General features: G+C 39.4%; 1 protein-coding gene across 2 annotated transcripts in view; it reads right to left on the bottom strand.

Moving 5' to 3' along the window:
- The window catches only part of DOCK8 (dedicator of cytokinesis 8), a 203806-nt gene that overhangs the window by 158668 nt on the left and 22871 nt on the right, over positions 1 to 22267 (bottom strand). For both annotated transcript variants that reach the window (XM_058565710.1, XM_058565711.1), the window contains exon 2: positions 116 to 218. In XM_058565710.1, the coding sequence (XP_058421693.1) occupies positions 116 to 218 (103 nt within the window). The remainder of the gene's footprint in view (positions 1 to 115; positions 219 to 22267) is intronic.

The raw sequence follows: 22267 nt of genomic DNA, 5'->3' as shown, positions 1-22267 counted from the left end.
GGCTGAAGGTGTAAGGTGGCAGCGGGAAGATGTAAGGAGAATCAGGAAGCAAAAGCATAGGCTAGGTAGTCCCGCACTTGACCATTCTCTAAGCAAACTTATCACCCATACTTACTAGTTGAAGAGAGGGGAAGCCAGAGGTACTTATGCTCTGTCGATGGTACTGGCCAAGATTTGGTGGTAGAGTAAACTGTTTCCTTATTTCCGCTGAAGAATACCTTGGGTTAAAATAGAAAAATCTAAATGAAGTGGTTATTTTAAGAAATCATCACAGTTATAGATACAATCTTTGATATTACGTTACAAAACTTATGCTTTGACTGGGCGATTGGCCGAACTGACTAAAATGTCCTCTGTGGCCTGTGAGTGGACATTGAAGCTTTTGTCTGATAATATATACCCTTGAGAAGTTCACAGAGGCCAGGATGCCTACAGTCATGGCTCTTGCCCAGCACCAGGAGGAGGAAGAGTTTGAGGCCCAAGGAAAAGATCCAGGACACTTGGCTCCTTCTTCCCAGGCCATTCAGAGGCATTGTCTCTGCATGAGGACATCTGGTCTCTGACAGGAGTCCTTCAAACACTGAGCCGCCATTTTGATCCAGCCATTCTCATTTCAAGCAGTTGAACCCTTCCGGTTGGCTGCCTGCTATAACAGAAAATTCTCTAGTGCTACATGAACACTTCTACCTCCCTGCAGGCACCTTACATGCTACCTGGAATTCCAAAGACTGTGTTTTTTTCCAAATTGCTCCTAGTGGAGTGGTCCTTTGAGTTACCCATGTGGACACTGTTGAGCCCTCAGCCAACATCCCTGGTAGCCAGCAACCGGGCACATGAAAGTTGTTCTCCACTGTCTCCTCACACTTGCTGGCATGAGCTGCTGACCACTGCTACCCTGGCTTACAAGCAGACTGACTATTGGGCACTCATTTGTTAGTCATTTGTTTGGAACTCGGAACACATTTTCTCACTAAACCAGTTGTTGGTGGTTGGATTCTTAGGCTGGTTCACAAAAGAGTATTTAAACCATAATGAGGCCACTATAGAGTATAACTACAAACTAACAGAGATTATTGAGGATCAAATGAGATCATATATTTGAAATATGCTGCGTATCCAAAAAAGGGATATATAAATTTTAAAAATTAAAAATTTAAAATATTTAAATATTATAAATAAAGCTTGTTATATTTTCTCCATTATAACGTGTGCTAAGGCATAGTTATTAATTACCCTGCATGATGAGGTTTCTGGCATGGTCCGCTTGGCTCCCAAATTCAGCAATGCGGTACATCTAAAGAGACAGGACACCTATTCCAGTCCTACCTGTGGCATCCATTCTCCCAACCCAAGAGCACCTCAGTTTCCTTTCAGGATTTGCACATGCATGTTGTACACTGTCTAGACACAACTACAAATCAAAGGGGTGGGCACATAACCCCACACAGGACAATTATCTCTCCTCCCCAGAATTCTGAATGATGAATGGATACACGAATGGAAGACAATGACCGGAGCACATTCGCGCCCGTGGTGGCCCCTCACATTATGAGGCAGTGGTGTGTGAGACCCCAGAGAAGGTTCAAGCCGCCCATGCTAATCGTACTCCTTAATTTCCTGAGACATTTTCCTCATTTAATTTTTTAAAAGTATAAGAAAACACTAGGATAAGGAGTAAGCATTCTATTACCCATCAGGGAGATGCAAATCAAAACCACACAAGATGCCACTTCACAACCACTAGGAGGGCTATAACAAAAAAGATGGGTAATAACAAGTGTTGGCAAGGATGTGGAGAAGTTGGAGCATCATACATTATTGGTGGGAATGTAAGACTGTGCAGCTGCTTTGGAAAACAGTTTGGCAGTTTCTCAAAAAGTTAAACATAGAATTCCCGTATATCCCAGCAATTCCACTCTTAGATATATATCCAAGAGAAATGAAAACATACTTCCATGCAAATTTTACACGTGAATGTTCATAGCAGCATTATTCATAATAACCAAAAAGTGGAAACAACCCAAATGTCTATCAACTGAGGAATGGATAAACAAAATGTGGTATATCATACAATGGAATATTATTCAGCAATAAAAAGGAAAAAGGTATCGATATATACCATGACATGGATGAACCTTGAAAACATTACCCTACGTGAAATCAGCTAAACCAAAAGACCACATGTATGATTCCTTATATAAAATCCCCAAAACAGGCAAATCTATAGAGCCAAAAAGTAGATTAGTGGTTGTCTTGAGCTGGGAACATTGGAGGCAAATGGAGAGTGACTGCTAATGGAAATGGGGTTTCTTTTTGGGGTGACAAAAGTGTTCTAAAATTGATCGTGGAGATGGATGCACAACTCTGTGAATACATTAAGAATTACTGAATTGTACACGTTAAATGAATGAATTGTGTGGTATGTGAATTATTTCTAAATAAAGCTGATAGATATAGATACAGATATAGACGTAAGTGTGTGTAAGTATTCTATCAACACAACAGTGAAGGCAAAAATTCCCAAATTTAGTAACAGCCAGGAATGGAGGAAGCCTTTCAGAATTTGATTCCAAGTGCTCAATAGGATGATTTTCATTACAAGTTGGACAGTCACCAATTTTTAAAAAGTCAACAGATTAGACCACTGCCCAAAACAAAAGGCCCATCTTGCATAAACAACATTGTATCTTGGGTTTCGCACCACAGGAACTCAAACCAGCACAGCGACCACTTATTTGCTTACTTAATAAGATGACCATAGTCACATAGGGCCGAGACAACCAAGTAAAGGCCCTTTTCTGCGACTGAGCTGACTTTTCACAGATGTGACCGACAGCTCCTCAGTCTTCAGCCTCCAAGTCCTCCCCGCAAGACCTCTCAAATAACATCTTTTAGTTTCATGGCCATTTAAAAACCCTTCCTGCCATAGACCAGAGGAGTCTACCTGAAATGGGGATGTCTAGAAATGTTCAGGAAACGGAGCGGCATTGTGAGAGAATCAAAGAATGGCAGGAGGGATAGGTTCTTGCTTTCTTTTTGATGCAAAATCTGTCGTCCTACGCCAAAGCCCCAATACTTTTTTCATCATGAAATCAGAATGTTTCTGCTCTCCAATCCGTCTTAAACAGGGTCAGATGGTGTTTCTGCTGCAGCCTTCCACATAAGTTTCCTAATTCAGAACTATACAACCGATCTTCTTCTCTGACACACTGAGCCTGCCCCAGTACTTAACGCAGATCCTATTTCCTATTCCTACAGGATCAATTCTACAAAAGGGAATTAAACTTCTCCCTTCAAAACTGTCAAATATGGAGAAGAATTGTTTGTCCTTAAAATGAAAATAGTGAATCATCCCACGTGGAAAAAAATTACTTTGTATCACTTACAGAACTTGGAAATAAAATATCTCTGGAGAGGCCCTACACACCTATTAAACTAGCAAAAAGAGGCTGCAATGATAAAATTACATGTTGGTCAAGCTGTGGGAAAACCAGCATGCCCCACCCCCCTGGGGGGTTGTATATTGGTTCAGTGTCTCTGGAAAGTAATACTGCAATATTCAACGAGAACTATAAAGCTCTGATCACTCTTTTATCTAATCATCTCACTTTGGAAAATATACCCCATGGAATTCATACAAACAAAAATATAATTTGAGCAAAATGAGCATAAGAACTCTGTATGTAATAGCCAATAATTGAAAATAATCAAAGCATCCAATATTAGGGAGATCACTGAGTAAATAATAGCATAAAATACATGAAATATGATTTTACCATTTAAAATAACTAAAATATGAACTAGGTTGACCCACGGAAATGTGCATACAAAATAAGTTAAAATAAAAAGTCATATGAGGAATTGAATACAAATATCTAACAATACATGTGTAAATATACCACACGGATCAGAAATCCTTTTGGTAGTTATATAAAGGAAGTTTAATAAGTACCCCATTCAGTTCTTTCTCCTGTAAAGTTGCTTAAGTTCATCATTTTAAAAAAAGATGTGTACATATCAAGTAGCATGCAGGCATAGGTGCACTACTTGGAATTTTAAAAAATTATGTAAACATCAGCTATTAAGTTTACTGATATGGACTCAGTGACTTGAGTGACTGATATGTCACTCAAGAGAACACCTAGCATCCCAGTGTCTAAATCAACCCTCTTGCATCAAATTATCAGCTGCTTAATAAAAATGCAGATTCCTAGATGCTACCTTAGTCCTGAATCAGCAACTCTTGTGGTGTGGCCTGGAAAACTGCATTTTTAACCAGCAACTCCAAGTGATTTTTATGTCCAATAGAGCATAAGATTCACGGATAGTGCAAGACTATGAGAGAGTGGCTGGTTCATTCATTCATTCATTCATAAAACATCGAGGGCACACAAAGTGCCAGGCTCTCTGCCAAGTGCTAGGGATTGAAGTCCAAGAAGATACTATTGCTGCTCCTGGAAGCTCAGTCCAGCGGGTGGGAGGGAGGAGGACAGATGGATAACTGAAGAAATATTTATAATACAATATGATAAGTATTATAATACAGGAATGTGCACAGAGCCTTGTATGCAAAGAGGAAGGAGTTACTAATTCAGCCTAGGAATGCTTAGGAGGCTTCTGGGATAAGGGGACTTTTGAAGCATATCTTGAAAAAAAAATGAGTAGGAGCAGGGCTGATGGAAAAGAGGACAATGCATTTCAAGCATTTTTTTTTTCCCATTTCATGACATCTAGACATTAGAATTCCATACTTCTACTTCAAGTGTTTTAACCATCAGGCTGCCTTGTTTCTTTATAACAGACGTGGCTAGAAGAGCAAAGAAAAAGACGAGCGAAAACTCAGTGACTCAGTCCTGAGCTTTGCCATTTGCCAGCTGTCTGAGTTCAAGTACGTTAGTTAACCAGACTGAGTCTTAGTTTCATTACACGTAAAATGAAGGGGCTGGGCTATACGATCTCCTGGGCACCTTTCCAGCTCTAACTGGCAAAGATGCTCACGAATCTCCAAGCGGAACAATCAGCCCCGTGATCTACACCAGCAGCTGCGCTAGGAAACCAAACAGCCCTGGAAGGCTTCTCTCTGGCTTTCATCCCTACAGGAAAATTCTTTCACTGTATGCTGGTGTGGCCAGCAGCCAAAATGCTTGGAAGGATTTTAAAACTGATTCAAGAAAAAACCTTGTCTATAAGTATTTAAAGAGGTTTAGGGTTTTCTTGAATGTGACACGTTTTAAACAATAGTGAAAGGGGTGAGATAAAGAAAAGCAAACATATAATTTACTCTTAGTAACTAACAACTGACTGTAAAACACTCAACAAATACAAAGTGTGAAGTACGCAGCTAGCAATAAATAATAATTACAGACACTTGTGGTTGGCATATATCTAGACGTAGCCACAAGCACGTGGTATAATTAAACCTTGCAAAATAGCCATTGTTCAGGACTGGAAATGATTTACACCAAGTAAGCAGAAAGAATGTTACCCCCCAAACTTCCTGAATTATAAGGTTAGGGCAGTGTAGCATAAAAACAATAATAAAGGCTTTTAAATGTGTTGCATGTGGAACAACCAGCTCTGAATGATGTAAATAACACAAGGTTGGACCCCAGTGCATGGCATGGATAAGGTCTAAGAACGCAGGGCTGGCTCAAGAGTGAGTAGTAGTTCCCAGAGTTGACCACTAAAAATGATCTAAGGCTTTTTCTGAGATGCATCCTCAGATATTTTTAATAAGTACATCTTTAACAGGTTACCAAATGAATTTCTATAGCAAATTTTATATGTATATAATATATACATAATATTATATAATATATATAATATATATATAATCACATATATATAAAACTCCATCCTCCCACATACATACATACATACATGTTTTGAGCAATGAAGTCTGGAATGAATTCCTCAGAAGTTTGTCAGCCTGAGGCTTCACAATAGATATTTCAGGTTTTAGAGTTTCTCATATTTTCCATCTCTTCTCATAAACAGACATGCCATAACTATACAACTTCTGTAAAGATGATTCAACAGGTGGAAACATGACTACCAAGAGAAGTTTGCCACTTATTAACAAGCTGTGGAACTTATGTTTCTTCCTCACAGGGGAGTCCCAAATCCCTTTCACTTGGAAAATTCCTCTGAATATAGAAGAATATTTATTAGATGACTTAAGTGTTGAGGGTTCCTGTAGCAAGCCTAGAGAAGAAGGATTACTAACCGTCTTCAGTGTCTCTCATCTCCCCAGCCCTTATGTCAGCACATAAGTTAGTTTCTCTCCTGACATAATCACCACCTACTGATGAGGCAGAATAATCACCTAAAAGAACACCTGTAAATATGGAGTGCTTTTTGTTTGTTGAAACAAAAAAGAGTTGCTCCAGAAAAGTGAGTTGACACATAAAGAAGCAGATCTAACATATGTAAACTGAAGTCCCAGAAGAGGAGGAGAAATGAAACAAGAGCAGAAGTCATATTCAAAGAAATATTGTTGACAAAAATACCAAAGATGCAGATTCATAAAGCTCTACAAACCCCCATCAGAATCAACAAGAGAAAACCAAACCTAGACACATCATGGTAAAACTGCTGAAAATCAAAGAGAAATTTTAAATGGTCTTGAAAAAATCTGGGGAAAAGACATATTACCTTCAAAGACATATTGAAGACATATTACTTCCAAGTGTAATAATTAGACTAAAAATGGACTTCTCAACTGAAAAAGTGAAATCCAAAAACCAATGCAATGACATCTTTAGAGTGCTGAAAAGAACTACCAATCTAGAATTTTCTACCCGGTGAAAATATTCTTAATAAATATTAAAGACTTCATCAGATCAACAAAAATTGAGAAAATTTATTACCAACAGGACCATACTAAAAGAAATAGTAAAGAGAGGTTTTCAGGCAGAAGGAAAGTGATCCCAGATGGAAGCACAGATGTGCTGAAACAAATCACAGGGTAAATATGTGAGTAAATCTAAAGGATGGTGACTGTACAAAATAATTATAATAATAACATAGAATTAAAAAATATGTAGAATTAAAATACATGTCAATGATGACACAAAAGGAGGGAGGGGTAAATGGAGTTCATATGTTCCAAAGTTCTTGCATTGTCTGGGAAATGGTAAAAGTACCAATTAATATTAGAATTCTAATGAGTCAAGTACGTATTGTCATCTCTATGGAAACAAGAGGCAAATTGAAAAATAGAAAAGAAACACAGTAGAATTGTATATTTAAACTCAAATATGTCAGTGATTACATTAATATAATCAGATTAAAGTCTCCAAAAGACAAAGATCATCAGATTACATAAAAAAACTATATGCTACTTACAAGAGACATACTTTATTTTTTAACAGATTTATTGAGGTATAACTGACATGCAATATACTGCACATATTTAAAGTGTACAATTTATAAGACTGACACATATATACACTCATGAAACCATCACTGCAATCACAAAGTTTCCACATACCCCTTCTTAATCTTCTCTCCTCCCCAAACCCGGGTAACCACTAATTTGATTTCTGATGCAAACTAATCCATAGTTTGCATTTTCTAGAATTTTTTTTTGGTAACATTGGTTCATAATATTACACAAATTTCGGGGGTATATCATTATATTTCGATTTCTGTGTAGACTACATTATGTTCACCACCCAAAGACTAATTACCATTCGTCACCATACACATATGCTCTGTTTTATTATTATTTTATTATATTTTGTCCTCCTCCCTCCCCGCGTTCCCCTCTGGTAACCACCAGTCTAATCTCCGTATCTATGAGTTTGGTGGTGGTGGTGGTTGTTGTTTATATCTTAGACTTATGAGTGAAATCATATGGTATTTGACTTTCTCTGACATTTTGCTTAGCGTAATATCCTCAAGGTCCATCCATGTTGTAGCAAATGGCAAGATTTCATCTTTTTTATGGCTGGGTAATATTCCATTGTGTATATATACCACATCTTCTCTGTGCATTCATCCATTGATGAGTACTTAGGCTGTTTCCAAGTCTTGGCTATTTTGAATAATGCTGCAATGAACATAGGGGTGCAAATATCTTTTTGCATTTGTGTTTTCATGTTCTTTGGATAAATACCCAGAAGTGGAATAGCTGGATAATGTGGTAGTTCTATTCTTAATTTTTTGAGGAATCTCCATACTGTTTTCCATTGTGGCTGCACAAATTTACGTTCTCACCAGCAGTGTATGAGGGTTTCCTTTTCTCCACATCCTCTCCAACTCTTGTTACTTCTTGTCTTGTTAATTATAGCCATTCTGATGGGTGTGAGGTGATATCTCATTGCAGTTTTGATCTGCATTTCCCTAATAATTAGCGATGCTGAACATCTTTCCATGTGCCTGTTGGCCATCTGTAAATTTTCTTTGGAAAAATGTCTGTTCTGATCCTTTACCCATTTTTTAATTGGATTGTTGGCTGTTGTTTTGTTGTTGTTGAGTTGTATGAGTCCTTTACATATTTTGGAAATTAACCCATTATCGGATACATGATTTGCAAATATCTTCTCCCAATTGTTAAGTTGTCTTAGTTTTGTTCACAGGTTCCTTTGCTGCACAGAGTTTTATATAAATGGAATCATACAATAAAACTCCTTTTTTATCTGGATGCTTTCACTCAGTATAATTATTTTGAGATCCATCTATGTTGTAGTGTGTACTAATAGTTTATTCTCTTTTATTATAGAGGAGTATTCCATTGCATAAATACACCACAATTTGTTTATCCATTCACCTGTTGATAGACATTGGGGTTATTTCCAGTTTTTGGCTATTACAAATAAAACTGCTATGAACATTCAGGTGCGAGTCTTTATATGGACATATTCTTTTATTTCTCTTGGGTAAATGCCTAAATAAATTGTTTACCAAGTGGTGAAAAAAAGTTATGCAAAAATAGCCAAAAGAAAGTTGGTGTAGCTATAGTAATACCAGGCAAAAAGGACTTTAAGGCAAGAAGAATGACTAAAATTAAAGAGGACATTTCCTAAATAATCAAAGGTCAATCCACCAGAAAGACATAGCAATTCTACATATGTATGTACCAAGTAATAAAGGCTCAAAATATGCAAAGCAAGAACTGCATAAGAGGAGAAACATCAAATCCACAATCATAGTGAAAGATTTTAACATACCTCTCTCAGTAAGAGACAGAACATGTAAATAAAAAAATTAGAGATATATGGGATTTGAACATGATAAACAAACTTGATCTAACTGACTTATGTAGAAAACGCTATACCTAATGACAGAGAACACATTCTTTTTGTGCACATTGAACTGTTTACCAAAATTGACCACATACTGGACCACAAAGCAAGTCTCAACAAATTTCAAAGGTCATATATCATATAGAGCAGGTAGTCTGACACCACAGCGGAATTTAACTAGAAATCAACAAAAACATACTAGCTTTCTAAATATTTGCTTAGCTTATCTTTTGCAAATTGCATAATATTAAGCATCATCTTCTTTATGCACATAGTCTGAGTAAATGAATTGTTAAAAACAAAAAAAGAGAAAATTATATATAATATCTAGACATAGTTATAAACTATTCTATTTTTGAGTATGTAATATTATTTGTATTTTTGAATATAAAAAGTATAAAAAAGAACACTGTAAAATGTCTTCCTCCTACTATTGTCTGCCAGTTATGTAGCTTCCCTCCCCATAGACAATCCACATAATAGTTTCTTGTGTACCCTTCTGTGCATATATAGCTACAGTATACACGCAAATACATGTGTATATTCTTTCCCCCATTTTTTATACAAATGGGAACATAATATTTGAAATTCATCTATGTTGTAGTGTGTATCAATAATTCATTCCTTTTTTTTTTTGGTGAGGAAGATTGGCCCTGGGCTAACATCTGTTACCAATCTTGCTCTTTTGGCTTGAGGAAGATTGGCCCTGAGCTAACATCTGTGTCAATCATCCTCTATTTCACATGTGGGATGCTGTCACAGCATGGCTTGATGAGCGGTGTGTAGGTCCGTACCCAGGATCCAAACCTGTGAACCCCAGGCTGCCGAAGCAGAGCGCACGAACTTAACCACTATGCCACTGGGCCAGCACCCAATTCATTCCTTTTTTTATGAAGGAGTATTCCACTGTGTGGATATATCATAATCTGTTTATCCATTTACTGGTGATCTGCATTGTGCTTTTTTCACCTAATAGCTAAGTACATAAGAATGCCCTCATTCTTTTTTACAGCTGCATATGTGTTCTACTATATAGATGGGCAATAATTTCTTAACCAGGTCCTTTTACGCATTTTTGTTGTTTCCAATTTTTTTTATTGAAGTATAATTGACATATAATATATTAGTTTCAGGTGTACAATGTAATGATTTTATATTTACATACATTGTGAAATGATCACAATAAATCTAGTTACCATCCATCATCACTCATAGTTAAAACTTTTTTTTCTCTTGTGATGAGAACTTTTAAGATCTACTCTTTTAGCAACTTTCAAATATACAATACAGGATTATGAATTATAGTCACCATGCTGTACATTACTTCCCCATGACCTATTTATTTTAGAACTGGAAATTTGTACCTTTTGATCCCCTTCACCCATTTCGCCCTCCCCTCCACCCCCCCGACTCTGGAAACCACCAATCTATTCTCTGTGTCTATGAGCTCGGTTTTTTGTTTTGTTTTAGATTCCACATGTAAGTGAGATTATATGGTATTTGTCTTTCTCAGATTGACTTATTTCGCATAGCATTTTGCCTTCAAGGTCCATCCATGTTGTCACAAATAGCAAGATTTCATTCTTTTTTAATGGCTAAATAATATTCCATTTTATTTATATATATATATATACCACATTATCTTTCTCCATTCTTCCATCGATGGATATTTAGGGTACTTCCATGTCTTGGCTATTGTAAATAATGCTGCAATGAACATCAGGGTGCATATATCTTTTCAAATTAGTGTTTTCATTTTCTTCAGTTAAATACCCAGAAGTGGAATTGCTAGATCATATGGTAGTTCTATTTTTAATTTTTTGAAGAACCTCCATACCGTTTTTCATAGTGGCTGCACCAATGTACATTCCCGTGTTGTTTCCAATTTTTTGCAACCACAAATAATGTTCAGTAAATTGCACGTATGTTAATTCATGCATTTATAAATATATCTGTGGGATAAAGTCCTAGAAGTGGAATTGCTGGGTCAAAGAGTTTGTGCATTTGTCCTTCATAGTATTTTACTAATTAACAGTCTAACCAGCAATATAAGAGAACGTACAAAATGGTTTCATCAAATTTAAGGAGTTAATGAACTAACTAGCTATTCTACCTATTGTTATCTGTAACTATCCTATAGAGTCAAGAATCTGTTTGTCTGTTAAGCAAAACCAAGGTCTTCACGGAGGCGCTCATTTCTTCCCTTTGTGGGCAGGAAGCTGCCAACTAATAAAATTAATCCCTCCATTTACAGGGCAACTGTAAAACTCAGGACAGTATGATCACCTCTGTCGGGCTGAAGATTTGGTTTAGACACACTGAGTTTGCGGTCCCAGTGAGGACTCCAATGGAGGTCAAGTTGGCAGTTGGATAAACAGATCTGGAGCAGAAATGAGAGGTCCAGGTTGTAGATGTAAATTTGGCCGGGAGTGAGCTTGGGGTTGTTTTTACAGTACGGGGGTAGAGATCTATGCCTCTCCAACCCCAGTTTCTCACCCAGCTCCCTAGCAACCATCATCTAGATGGCTGTATGTGGTGCCTGCGATGGTGCGGTCAGAATCTGCGTCTTGGAGCAAAGTCACACGGCCTAGCCAAAGAGCACCTGAGCCAGTCTCTCACTCTAAGCCCAAAATGCCATCCGTATGTTTTGGCTTTGACTCCTCTTTGATGAGTCTAATCTCTAAGAAAAACTCAGGACACAAGAGCTCTCAACAAGCTGGTCACGGAAGATCTTCTTGAAAGCAGCGTCTGAAGCACAGAAGAATTTATGGAATGAAATTTTACCAAACTTATGAACCATAAAAATAGGTATGCTTCTAGATGTTGAGAAAAACTTCCCAATTATTAGGATTATAGAAAGTTGACACAGCTTTTGAGTGAGAACAGAAAATTATGCCACTATTTATTGAGCACTTATACCACACCTGGCCCTGAGCTGAGCATCTGATGCGTTACCATTTCACTGAATCCACACAGCAACACTACAACTCGAGTTTATCCTCCGCATCTGACAAATGCAAAAACTCAGGGCTGGAAATGTCTGGAGTCAGGATTTGAACCCAAGGTTGTCTGTCCCTAAAGACCATGCCCTTAGTCACTATGATTATATAAGCTTAAAAAAAGTGTTTAAATCTAAGTACACTATATAAAAAATATATAGTAGGAAAACCACATAACCGCAGTTATGTTAGAGAGGTAGGATAATAGGTTTTATCTATTCTCTTTTCTTTTTCCAGATTGTGCTGTGGTTGCCAAAATTTTATGACAGAAATCATGTACACACAGACACACACATATTTTTAACCTATCATGTTGTCAGCTTTCTGAATAATCTAAATTCTTCTGTGAAACACAGGAATGGGCCTGAACACCTTAAGAGTCTCTTGAAGGCTCCTTTCATCATCATTATTTTATGTCTAAGTCTCCTGGAATTTCTAATTAAAACTGTGTTCTCAGCATACTTTGCGGCCTTGCACCCACTTCCTGATCCACCCAGATTCAACAAATGTTGTTGGGTGCTACAAGCACCTCGTTTCTCCACTCTGATTTGTGATTTATCTAAGTGATTTGTCCTGGGCATGGCCAACTCTTTGGCCACTTAGAGGCCACATGTTGTATTTTCATCCAAGGCCGTATAGTGGGGCTATTTGTTTTAAGATGTGCTGGCCAGGGCAGTGAATTACTGGCATGTCTGTGTCTTAGTGAGGTGGCTTCACTAAGACCCCAAGAGCCTTCTGGTCTCTGCTACCCAACGTGATCTCAGCTGTGAAGTACAAATGTCTTTTACTATAAAGTAAAACGGGGCAATTTTAACTCCCTCTTTTTTTGTGAGTTTCCTTCATTAAGTTATGGAACTTGCTGAGGCAACTAGTGGAGAGTTTTTGTTTGCCCTTGAACACAGCCTCAACCTATGGTGGACAACTGAACTAAGTTGAGGACCGTAAAGTGGGTCGTATCTTCGAGTTTGCCCTATATTGCGATGGTTCTCAAAGTGTGGTCCCTGGACCGGCAGCATCAACATCCCCTGGAAATTTGTTAGAAATGCAAACTCTCGGGCCTCATCCAAGACCTGTTGAATCCTAAACTCTGGGGTGGGGCCCAGCAATCTGTGCTATAACAAGCCCTCCAGGTGATTCTGATGCTCGCTCAAGTCTGAGAACCACTGGTCTGTTGTGAGCAGGCAGATTCCAGCTCTACTTGCCAGCCTTCCCTAGCCTTTTACTCATCCTCCTTCAGAGACTTTGGACTATGCCACCTGATCACCCTTCCTCAGCCTAACTAACCCTGCCTAGCTAGTAAATTTGAAGATCAAGATACCAACATTTAATGATGCTTATATTTCCTACTTCGCCAGATTTAAGTAAAACATACCATTTTATACAAATCATTAATGCACCCCAAGATAACCACTTCCCCTAGTCCCTTCTTCCCCAATCCCAAACCATCTCCATCTTTCCTCAAAATTTATTTTAGATCGGAGGATGGGAACAATGTTTCTTAAACCAGAGAAACTGCACTGTTCCTAAGTTATTAAGCTACTAATGGTTAACTATTATTTACTGTAGGAAAAAGCTCCGAAGTGAGGGGGAGTGGAGACTAGAAGGGGGGATGTTTTGGAGAAAGAGCAAGGTTAGGAAAGTTGTAGCATGGAGAGAATCTCTTGGGTAAGAAGAGTAGAAAGGAAAGATGAGACCTAAGCCCAGAAGTTTGACACTGATTTATTCTTTCAACAAATATTTATTGAGCACCCACCTGTTCAAGGTTCTACAGTAAGGAAAGGAGACAAAGGTCTCTGCCCCTAAGAAGCTTATATTGGAATGTGCATTGATGTCTGAGCTTCTGCCGCCATTATTTGTATCAAGCATAGCCTTGTCCAATGATCTTTCAGCTCATGGTACTGCTGTGCTTCATGAGAGCAGGTATCTGAGACAAGAGATTCTTTCGGTGCCTTCATAGGAGGGGAGAAGATGGCTGAAATGGGGAAAATTGTTCAAAAAGGAAAGGCAACCAGACCCCACCTCAACTAACCTAATTTAGCCACCCACAGAGCAAAGGAAATCTCCCTGAGGCTTCTAAATTTTGTATCTTTATAAGTTCCAACTATCATGCACATTATATAAAACCAAAAACATCCTCATAACAGCTCTCCCATGGGATAGTAATACCCCCATTTTACAGAAAAGAAAGCTGAAGCAGAGGAGAACTGGGTAACCGGGTCAAGTCATGAAGTAGAGCCTCTTCTGACCTAAGGAGGCAAGTCTTCCTCTCCCAGCTTGTTTTTCTAGCCTGGACAGGCATATCACACTCTCTGAACTTTAGCACTCATCCTTTTCCGGAAGCAAGGCCCAATCTTCCACCAACATTTTCCAGGAAGCCCCCATGTCCTCTATCATTTCTGCAAACATTCTTTCCTGCTGGCCTCAGAGAGAAAGAGCCTCATTCTTGCGTTCCATCCACTCTTTGCCACAAAAATCCTGCTGCTGTATCCTTAATAAGATTTCTATCTAGTTATAAAAATAAGTTCCTTTACTCATCCTTTACTAAAGTGTTGGTCATGTTAGTGTGATAACGCAGAAGTAAAAATCCCTTAAATCACTTCCGAATAAACAAGAGTACATTCTGTGCTCTTCATTATTCTGAAACAGTTATTCAAGACGAAAATTATTAGAGTATGTGCTTTGGTGAAATTGTGAAGCCTGAGTTATGGACCAAGAAGGTATTTTAAGTTAAGAAGATTGGCTAAAAACACCAGCTCATCTAATTTTGGGCAGGAAGAGGTTTCTTATGCAGTACTTTTCCCCATGTGCAATATTAGAATAATAATACTATACTTATTGTATAAAAGTGTAGCAAAATTTATGCTAATGGGTATAAGTTATTCTTAATATTGAGAAATGATAACAGATTAGAGGATGTGAATGGTAAAGTTACATGAACTTTTTTTTTAAGAGACATATGGCAAATGTGAAGATTGTATATAAAGAAATTTATTTTTCCATTAATTGATGATTTCTCCTGTATTACCCATCTTAAAATGAAAACAGTCAAAAGAATCTCAAAATAATTATAAGGATGAGGGGCTGGCCCGGTGGCCTAGCGGTTAAGTGCACATGCTCCGCTAAGGCAGCCTGGGGTTTGCAGGTTTGGATCCTGGGCGCGCACTGATGCACCGCTTGTCAAGCTATGCTGTGGCAGAGTCCTATATAAAGTAGAGGAAGATGGGCATGGATGTTAGCCCAGGGCCAATCTTCCTCAGCAAAAAAAAAAAAAAAAGAGGAGGATTGGCATTGGATGTTAGCTCAGGGCTAATCATCCTCACACACACAAAAAAACAATAATAATAGTAATTATAAGGATGATATAAAGATATTCTGTTTAGACTCCTAGAAAATTATGCAAGATACTTATAATTGGGCATATATACGACAATTTTTCTTTTTATGTATTGAGACTGTGTTTCTTTTTCTTTTTAGAAAACTTTAATATGAAACCTCCTGATATTCAAGTTAATACCATAACAACAAGGCTAAGTTTACCAAACTTCGAACACCTCCTTGGCCATCTCTGTGCTGGAATCCTTTTCCTTCCAGCAGTGACCCTCAAACTTCAGTGGACACAAGAATCAGCTAGGAAGCTGGTCAACGATGCCAATGTCTGGGCTCCACCTCCAGAGATTCTGATTCAGGGGTCTGAGCACGGCCAGAATTTGCACTTTTAACAACCTGAGGGGGTCAGGTGCAGTCCACCTATGCACACTCTGAGAACAAGCAACGACCGCCTTATGAACTCAAAGCTGATGGAAAACCTTACTGAGAAACCTCGCTCACTATTAAACCAACCTCCAAGTCTCAGGTAATAACACATACTTGGTGCTCACTCGGATGGTACTGGGAGGAGAACGTGTCCATGTGGTTCTGTCTGTAATTTCCCACTTCCCCCAGCAGGGGAATGATTCATCCCTGAGGCAGGAAGGTCAAGGTTCCCAGGATACCGTAAATATTTTCCTCTTCACCGCTATATAAATAAGCTCAAGGCACTTTAGATTACAAAAGCTAAGAAAGAGAAAAGAGAAAGGAGGAAGGAAGGGATGGATTTTTTACAGGGAAAAATAAAAGAAAGGTAATATTGCTCACTTAAGTAGGATGAACTGCACTCTAAATGCTGAATAATTACAGGGTCTGCTTCAGAAGGCATGCACTCAGCTAAACCCGCATACGGGCCAGTAACCAAATAGTAAGAGTTGGGAGTTACTCATTTTCCAGCCTCATATTTTCTGCAGAATCTGTGAGGGTTTAGAAGGACAGTCTTGTTCAGAATCCATAACAAATTGTGGAATGGAATTGCATCTCTCGGTGAGATCTTGCTGACCAAATTCTTCTTCAGCCACCCGTACGCCTACCAAGGGTTTGCAAATTCTGCCCTAGCTCTGGCTATTACACTAAGAATGTATCTTACTGTTGATGTCATGGTTCCTACCGGACTGCTCTCCTATTAAACAAATATTAAACACACATATTAAATATTAAACACACACAGAAAAGTACTCTCTAAAAATGGCTTTACTTTTTACCTTTAACAAGGGAATAACATTTAGCTTTAACTTTCTACAGTTCTAGAATACTTTGTGTTTTAAAAGCCTCTTGCATTTGAACACAATTCAAAATCTTGGCCACACTCTCTTTCCTCAAGGCATGAGTGTGTATTTATAATCCCTGAGGGTGTTCAAATGTTTTTATACCAGGTGACTGTGCACTAAACACGCTAAGTTGAAGTTAATGCATGGTAATGAACACGAATGAAATTTTAGAAACGAAAAACCTAAACTGGTTTCTGAAATAAAGCTATCACACATGGTGGAGAGGCCGCACGGTAGGTACAAAGCCGACATCCACGCAGCTCTTCCTGTGGCCTCCCTTCTGGTCAAGGGCAAGATGCTCCCCACAAGAAGGCAGCTATACACGGCTCCAGCTTTGCTGGTATCTTATTTTAGCATAAGTTTCAGAGCCTATGAGGTCTCCCCTTCCCCGTCCAGAGCCTCACTGCCTATGAAGTAGGCAAGACAAGTCAAGGATGCTTAAGGGACAAGCCAACACTTGGTGTGGCTAAGGGACTGCGTGAAGCTAACAAGCCTCACAGGTGGCAAAGCTGGGACGAGAAGTCAATTCTCTTAACGTCCAAGGAAGCAGACGGTGGTCTTTTTTTCCAAAGAAAGTTGCTTTAAGTAGTCACAACGGGCAGAAATCTACGTGTTATGATTTAAAAGGGGCAAAAATCCCTGACCAACTGTCATCTGCTATGCTTGTAATTCCCACCCCTCTGAAGCATACAGGGAGTATTTTATTGGGTTGAAGGATTAGGTACTTGAAAGAAGAACACATAAACTTAACCTCCTATGGTGTCAGGTCACTATATCAGCTTAATCTATTTCTACCTAATCTCACACAGGGACATTGAGGAAATGAAGCCCAGAGTACCCCATGGGGATCTAGGGGGCTGAGGAAGATAATGAGTCCCAAAAAGTAATGGTGGGAATGGGGTCCAGTCCTTTTCCAGGAGGCATGGAGAGTAAAGAAGGTAAAATCAGGCTTTCATGGCTAGTCTCAGACAAATGATGTTGAATCAAACCGTCGTCCCAAAGACAGAATAAAGCATTCTGTGCCTTGGGACACCTAGGACCAACTTTGCCCATTTCCCAGTTTTCCTTAGATTAGGAAATAACAAGTCAGTTTAAATGCATGTTGGCTACAATAAAAGTTAACAATAAAGCCTGTTTAATAATTCATGCAAGGAAGTGTAAGTAGGCTTTTTTTTTTTAAATAAGCAAATCTAACAAGAAAGTCTCTTCAATACCCTCACGCTAACTTACATAGTAATCATTTTCCAACGAGTGATAACCTTGTTCACATCCTGCTTCATCACCCCACTGACTTTATGATCTTGGGCTAATCAGTTGATCCTGTTAAGCACGGTGGAGCGGGCAGAGGCATGCAAACACACAGATAGGAGGTGGTAAGCAGAAGTTGTAAAGGAGCAGAAGCTACGAGTGAGCAGAAGCCATGAGAGGGAAAGATGTCAATTAGAGGGGTTAGCAGAAGAGGAAGGAGGAGCAGGTAAAGAAAAGAAGGAAAGAAGGAGACCCTGAGTCCCAAACCTATCAGGGTATAAGAATTGCCCTTGGTAGACTGTAGGAATTCAGCCCGTATTTGGCCCACAGCTGGGTGCCTTCTGCAGTGAGCAGCCTGCCCAGCGTTACATGGAGGCCCTGGGCCCATGCCTAATAGCAGGGATTGGCACTAACCTTGGCAAACCCAAGATCACAGATCCATCTGGAGCTGTGAGGGGACTACTCAGCTCCAGGCCATCACTGCCATGTAGGAGTACACGCCTAGTGTTACTGGAAATCTGGATTTTTGTGTGAAATCTGCAGTTTGTAAATGTTGGCAAGGGGAAAAAAAAAAAAAAAAGAATTGCCCTTGGATCTGCAGACCCAGTGTGCTGGCTCAGTAGTTTCCTGTTCTCCTTACTTTGTGGTGTATCCTTAAAATGATCCACCATTAACAGAGGTAACCTGAGTGTCTATAATCCTTATAACCTAGAAAAGCCTGCTACCATAACTACTATTGCTACAATTCTAGCTCACACTTAATGAGCGCTCACTGTCGGACAGGCACTGTTGTAATTAGCTGCTTTAATCCTCACAACAACCCTATGAGGTAGATATTATTATCTCCCCTTTCCAAATTAGGAAACTGAGGCCAAGAAAGGTTAAGGAACTCGCATAAGAAAGTTGCCCTAGGAGTTAAACTTCTGGCATTTTCCTTTTCCAACAGCTTAGTAATGGAAAGCTTAACATGTGAAAGCTTTCCAAGGAAGGAATATTACACTTTACCCGGACTACTGAAAAGAACAGGTTTTGGCTTGTTGCTGAGACTTTGAACCCAGCTCCAATATCATTAATCCTTCCACGGGTAAGTAGTCTTGGAATACATTCCAAACGTAATTCAAATACCCATATTAGCAATGGGTAAAAGATTTAAGAGCAATTATGGAAGGTTGATTTTTCATCAACTATGATTCTCTTTTTTGTATAGTTTTGTCTCTTCATCTTGCACCAAGGAACAAATCTCAAGCACAATAAAAGTGCAGCCCTTTGAAGTTCGAAATCTGTTAATGCACCAAATATTTTTCCGAGATGTGGTATGGGGAAGGCAGAGGAGGTACCTGCAACAGAAATTCCATTCAAGTTTTTATTCTAACTCTTTCTACCTCAAATGTTTCATATACTATCTTGACCAGCGTTCTCCATCCGCCGACTCATTACCTCTTCCTAGAAACCTGCTCAGTTTAGTCCTATCAGAAAAGAAAAGCTTCATCCTCAAGCTTCCTATCTCTCCCCTTCCCCTCACCACCAAGCCTCCACTTCCTCCACTCCCTCACACTCCCTAATCCACTGTTCTCAGGCTTCCACCCCCATCTCTCTGCAGAAGCTGCCCTTGATACTGCCACTGATGACCTTCTGCTGGACAGCCAGTGACCTCTTTCCAGTCCTGCTCTAACTTGACTTAACTGTTGCATCAGACACTGTTGACCTTCTCCATCCTTCGTGAAACTCCTCCCTGGGATTATACACATACTGTTAACTCCATTAGCTGATTGTCCTCAGTTTCTTGAATTGATTTTTCTCACCCTTAGGCCCCATAACTGTTGTTTATTCCCAAATGGTAGTGCTTGGATAAATTTGGGATTGAGGGTGGAAGGGTCAGCAGTTGTTTCAGGTAAGTCAATCTTGTTCCTAAAACTGGGGGAAGCATTAAAGAAAAAAAAAGGGAGAATCCCAGCCATGAAAAACCCAGCATTATGTGGTGTCAGAAGGTCTTGTTGTGATGAGTCTACTGTGAATGTTTTCTATAGAGTAGACAGATTATTATAAATAGTCTTTTCTCAGAGGAAATCAGTTGCTTTAATTGTTTCATTCTTTCAAGGGACAATGTCAAAGCTGTTGAGTCCCAAACTGCCCAGTTGGATCATTTAGCTTCACATGGAAAAATTTTCCCTGAAGAATGTAGAAAGGAATTTCTATAAAGCAATTAATTTATCCTCGTTTGCCCAACTGAAAGCAGCAGCACATGAGCCTTGGCTGTTTCCTGTCAGTTTAATAATAAACAACCCAGCCCTCACTTGCTCTCACATCTTGAACCCCACACGCTCCTAAAGATATGGTAAATGCTTGTGCCAGGACATTAATGACAACTTAGAAGATCCTTAGTGTGTGGAATACAGTCAAGAAGTTTACATTGTCACAAGGCTCCTCCTTACAAAGCCTGTGTTCTAAAACAAGGGAGAGAGCCAATGGCAACTTCACAGAACTTTCAGGATGTTATGAATTGTCTTGATGCTGTACTTAAAAGTAACAGTATATCCTTAGAAAGGCCAAAAACAGCATGGCAGAAGTGATACACTCTTCGAACCAGGAACAGAGAAGAAAGGTTTGATATCATATATTACATTTTTGAAGGGAATTTTATTGAGGCTGTCAGATTGGTGCTGACAGTACATAAAACATCACTGACTTTTCTCATTTATCTTTGTGGAAGAATAGGCTGCAGTCAGAGGCAGGCTAAGCCTTGGATGGTGACTTGTCTTTGCACTGCTGTACAGTCTACTGTCAGAGAGGAGAACTCAGCGTGGCAAATCTGGGCTGCTGTGAACACTGGTGAGGCTGTTCTGTCCCTAAAAGTCATGCCATAGGGCTGTCTCTGGATTTGAAGCGTTGTCGTTCCTTGGCGTTGGCCCAAGATTCCCGGCAACTTCTCAACAGTCCTTTCCCTCCACCTTCACCCCTTCCTGAGGGGTCCCAGGTAAGGGAAATGTTTACAGCAGCAACAAGTTAGGAAGACAACCAGGTACAAAGAGAGAAATGAGAAGATGGGGCATTGGGTTCAACTGGGAGGGTGTTAACTCCCTGCTACCTGTCTGTAGTGGAGGTAATCCTCCTTCCATAAGTCTCATTCAGTTTTTCCTTCACTCCACTCTGCCCCCTAGAATGAAGTAACCATATCAGGCCACAAATGCCCATCCATAGATTATCCTGTTTCTGGAAAGTCCCCATTTTCCAGAGTTAGTTCTGCTTCCTCAGGCAGCAACCCTGCATTTGGTAACAGCATTATCTCAGTAAAAATGCAAATAACTCTATGGGCAATAACCCACGAAGTGTTTATCAGACATAAATCAATTCGTGTTGAAGGATGGATCGGCTGAGGGCTGGTTTTGAAAGTGGTTGGTGGAGAAGAAGAAAGACAGGTACAGATAGAACCCACAGAGACCATGTGGGGATGAGAATCCCAGAACATGCTGGAAGTGGGAGGAGCAATGGAGGGCAGGGAACAGGAAGGTAGAGAATCTAAAGGCAACATCACTTATGTCTCAATTTTCCTCAGGCCCTGACAGTTGAATCAGAGAAAAGAAGAAAAAAAGGAGCACTTGACATAGGTGGATGGTGTTTCTTTGAAAGGAAGAAATGTAAAATTGAACAAATAAAACTGGTAATGAATCAGGCCATATGATGATAGAAAGTTCAATGCTGGGGGCTAAGAAGAGGGCAATGTTAATCTGTTTTGTCTAAAAGGCACAGGTCAAGTAGAGTGTAGAGAAAAACAGCCAAAGCAAGAGAACTGAGGAGTCCCTTCTGGGGTTCTAGGGACAGGAGCCCAGGGTGGAGAGTGAGTGTGGCAGTGTGTAACACCTCAGCGCTAGTGTCCCCCAGAACAGTCACCTCAAATGTGGCCCTCCATGCCACCAGATTATTGGAATCTGTACTATACTAAACACAAGATTCTGTTTCTTGAAGGTATTGACGTTTCAACACAAAGTCTGCACAGCTTGTTTACTCAACTTTGTTTCTTTTTTTTTTAATTTAGAGAGGATCAGAAAAGACGTTTTTAACAGAATTTACATTGAGACAACAGAATGGAATTAGAACTATTTTAGTTTATTTATAAATGATAATACTATCAACAGAA

The sequence above is a fragment of the Diceros bicornis genome, chromosome 22, assembly GCF_020826845.1.
Source record: "Diceros bicornis minor isolate mBicDic1 chromosome 22, mDicBic1.mat.cur, whole genome shotgun sequence".
Lineage (NCBI taxonomy): Eukaryota > Metazoa > Chordata > Mammalia > Perissodactyla > Rhinocerotidae > Diceros > Diceros bicornis.
Note: the sequence above shows the minus strand (reverse complement) of the source record. Positions and strands in the feature narration are given on the sequence as shown.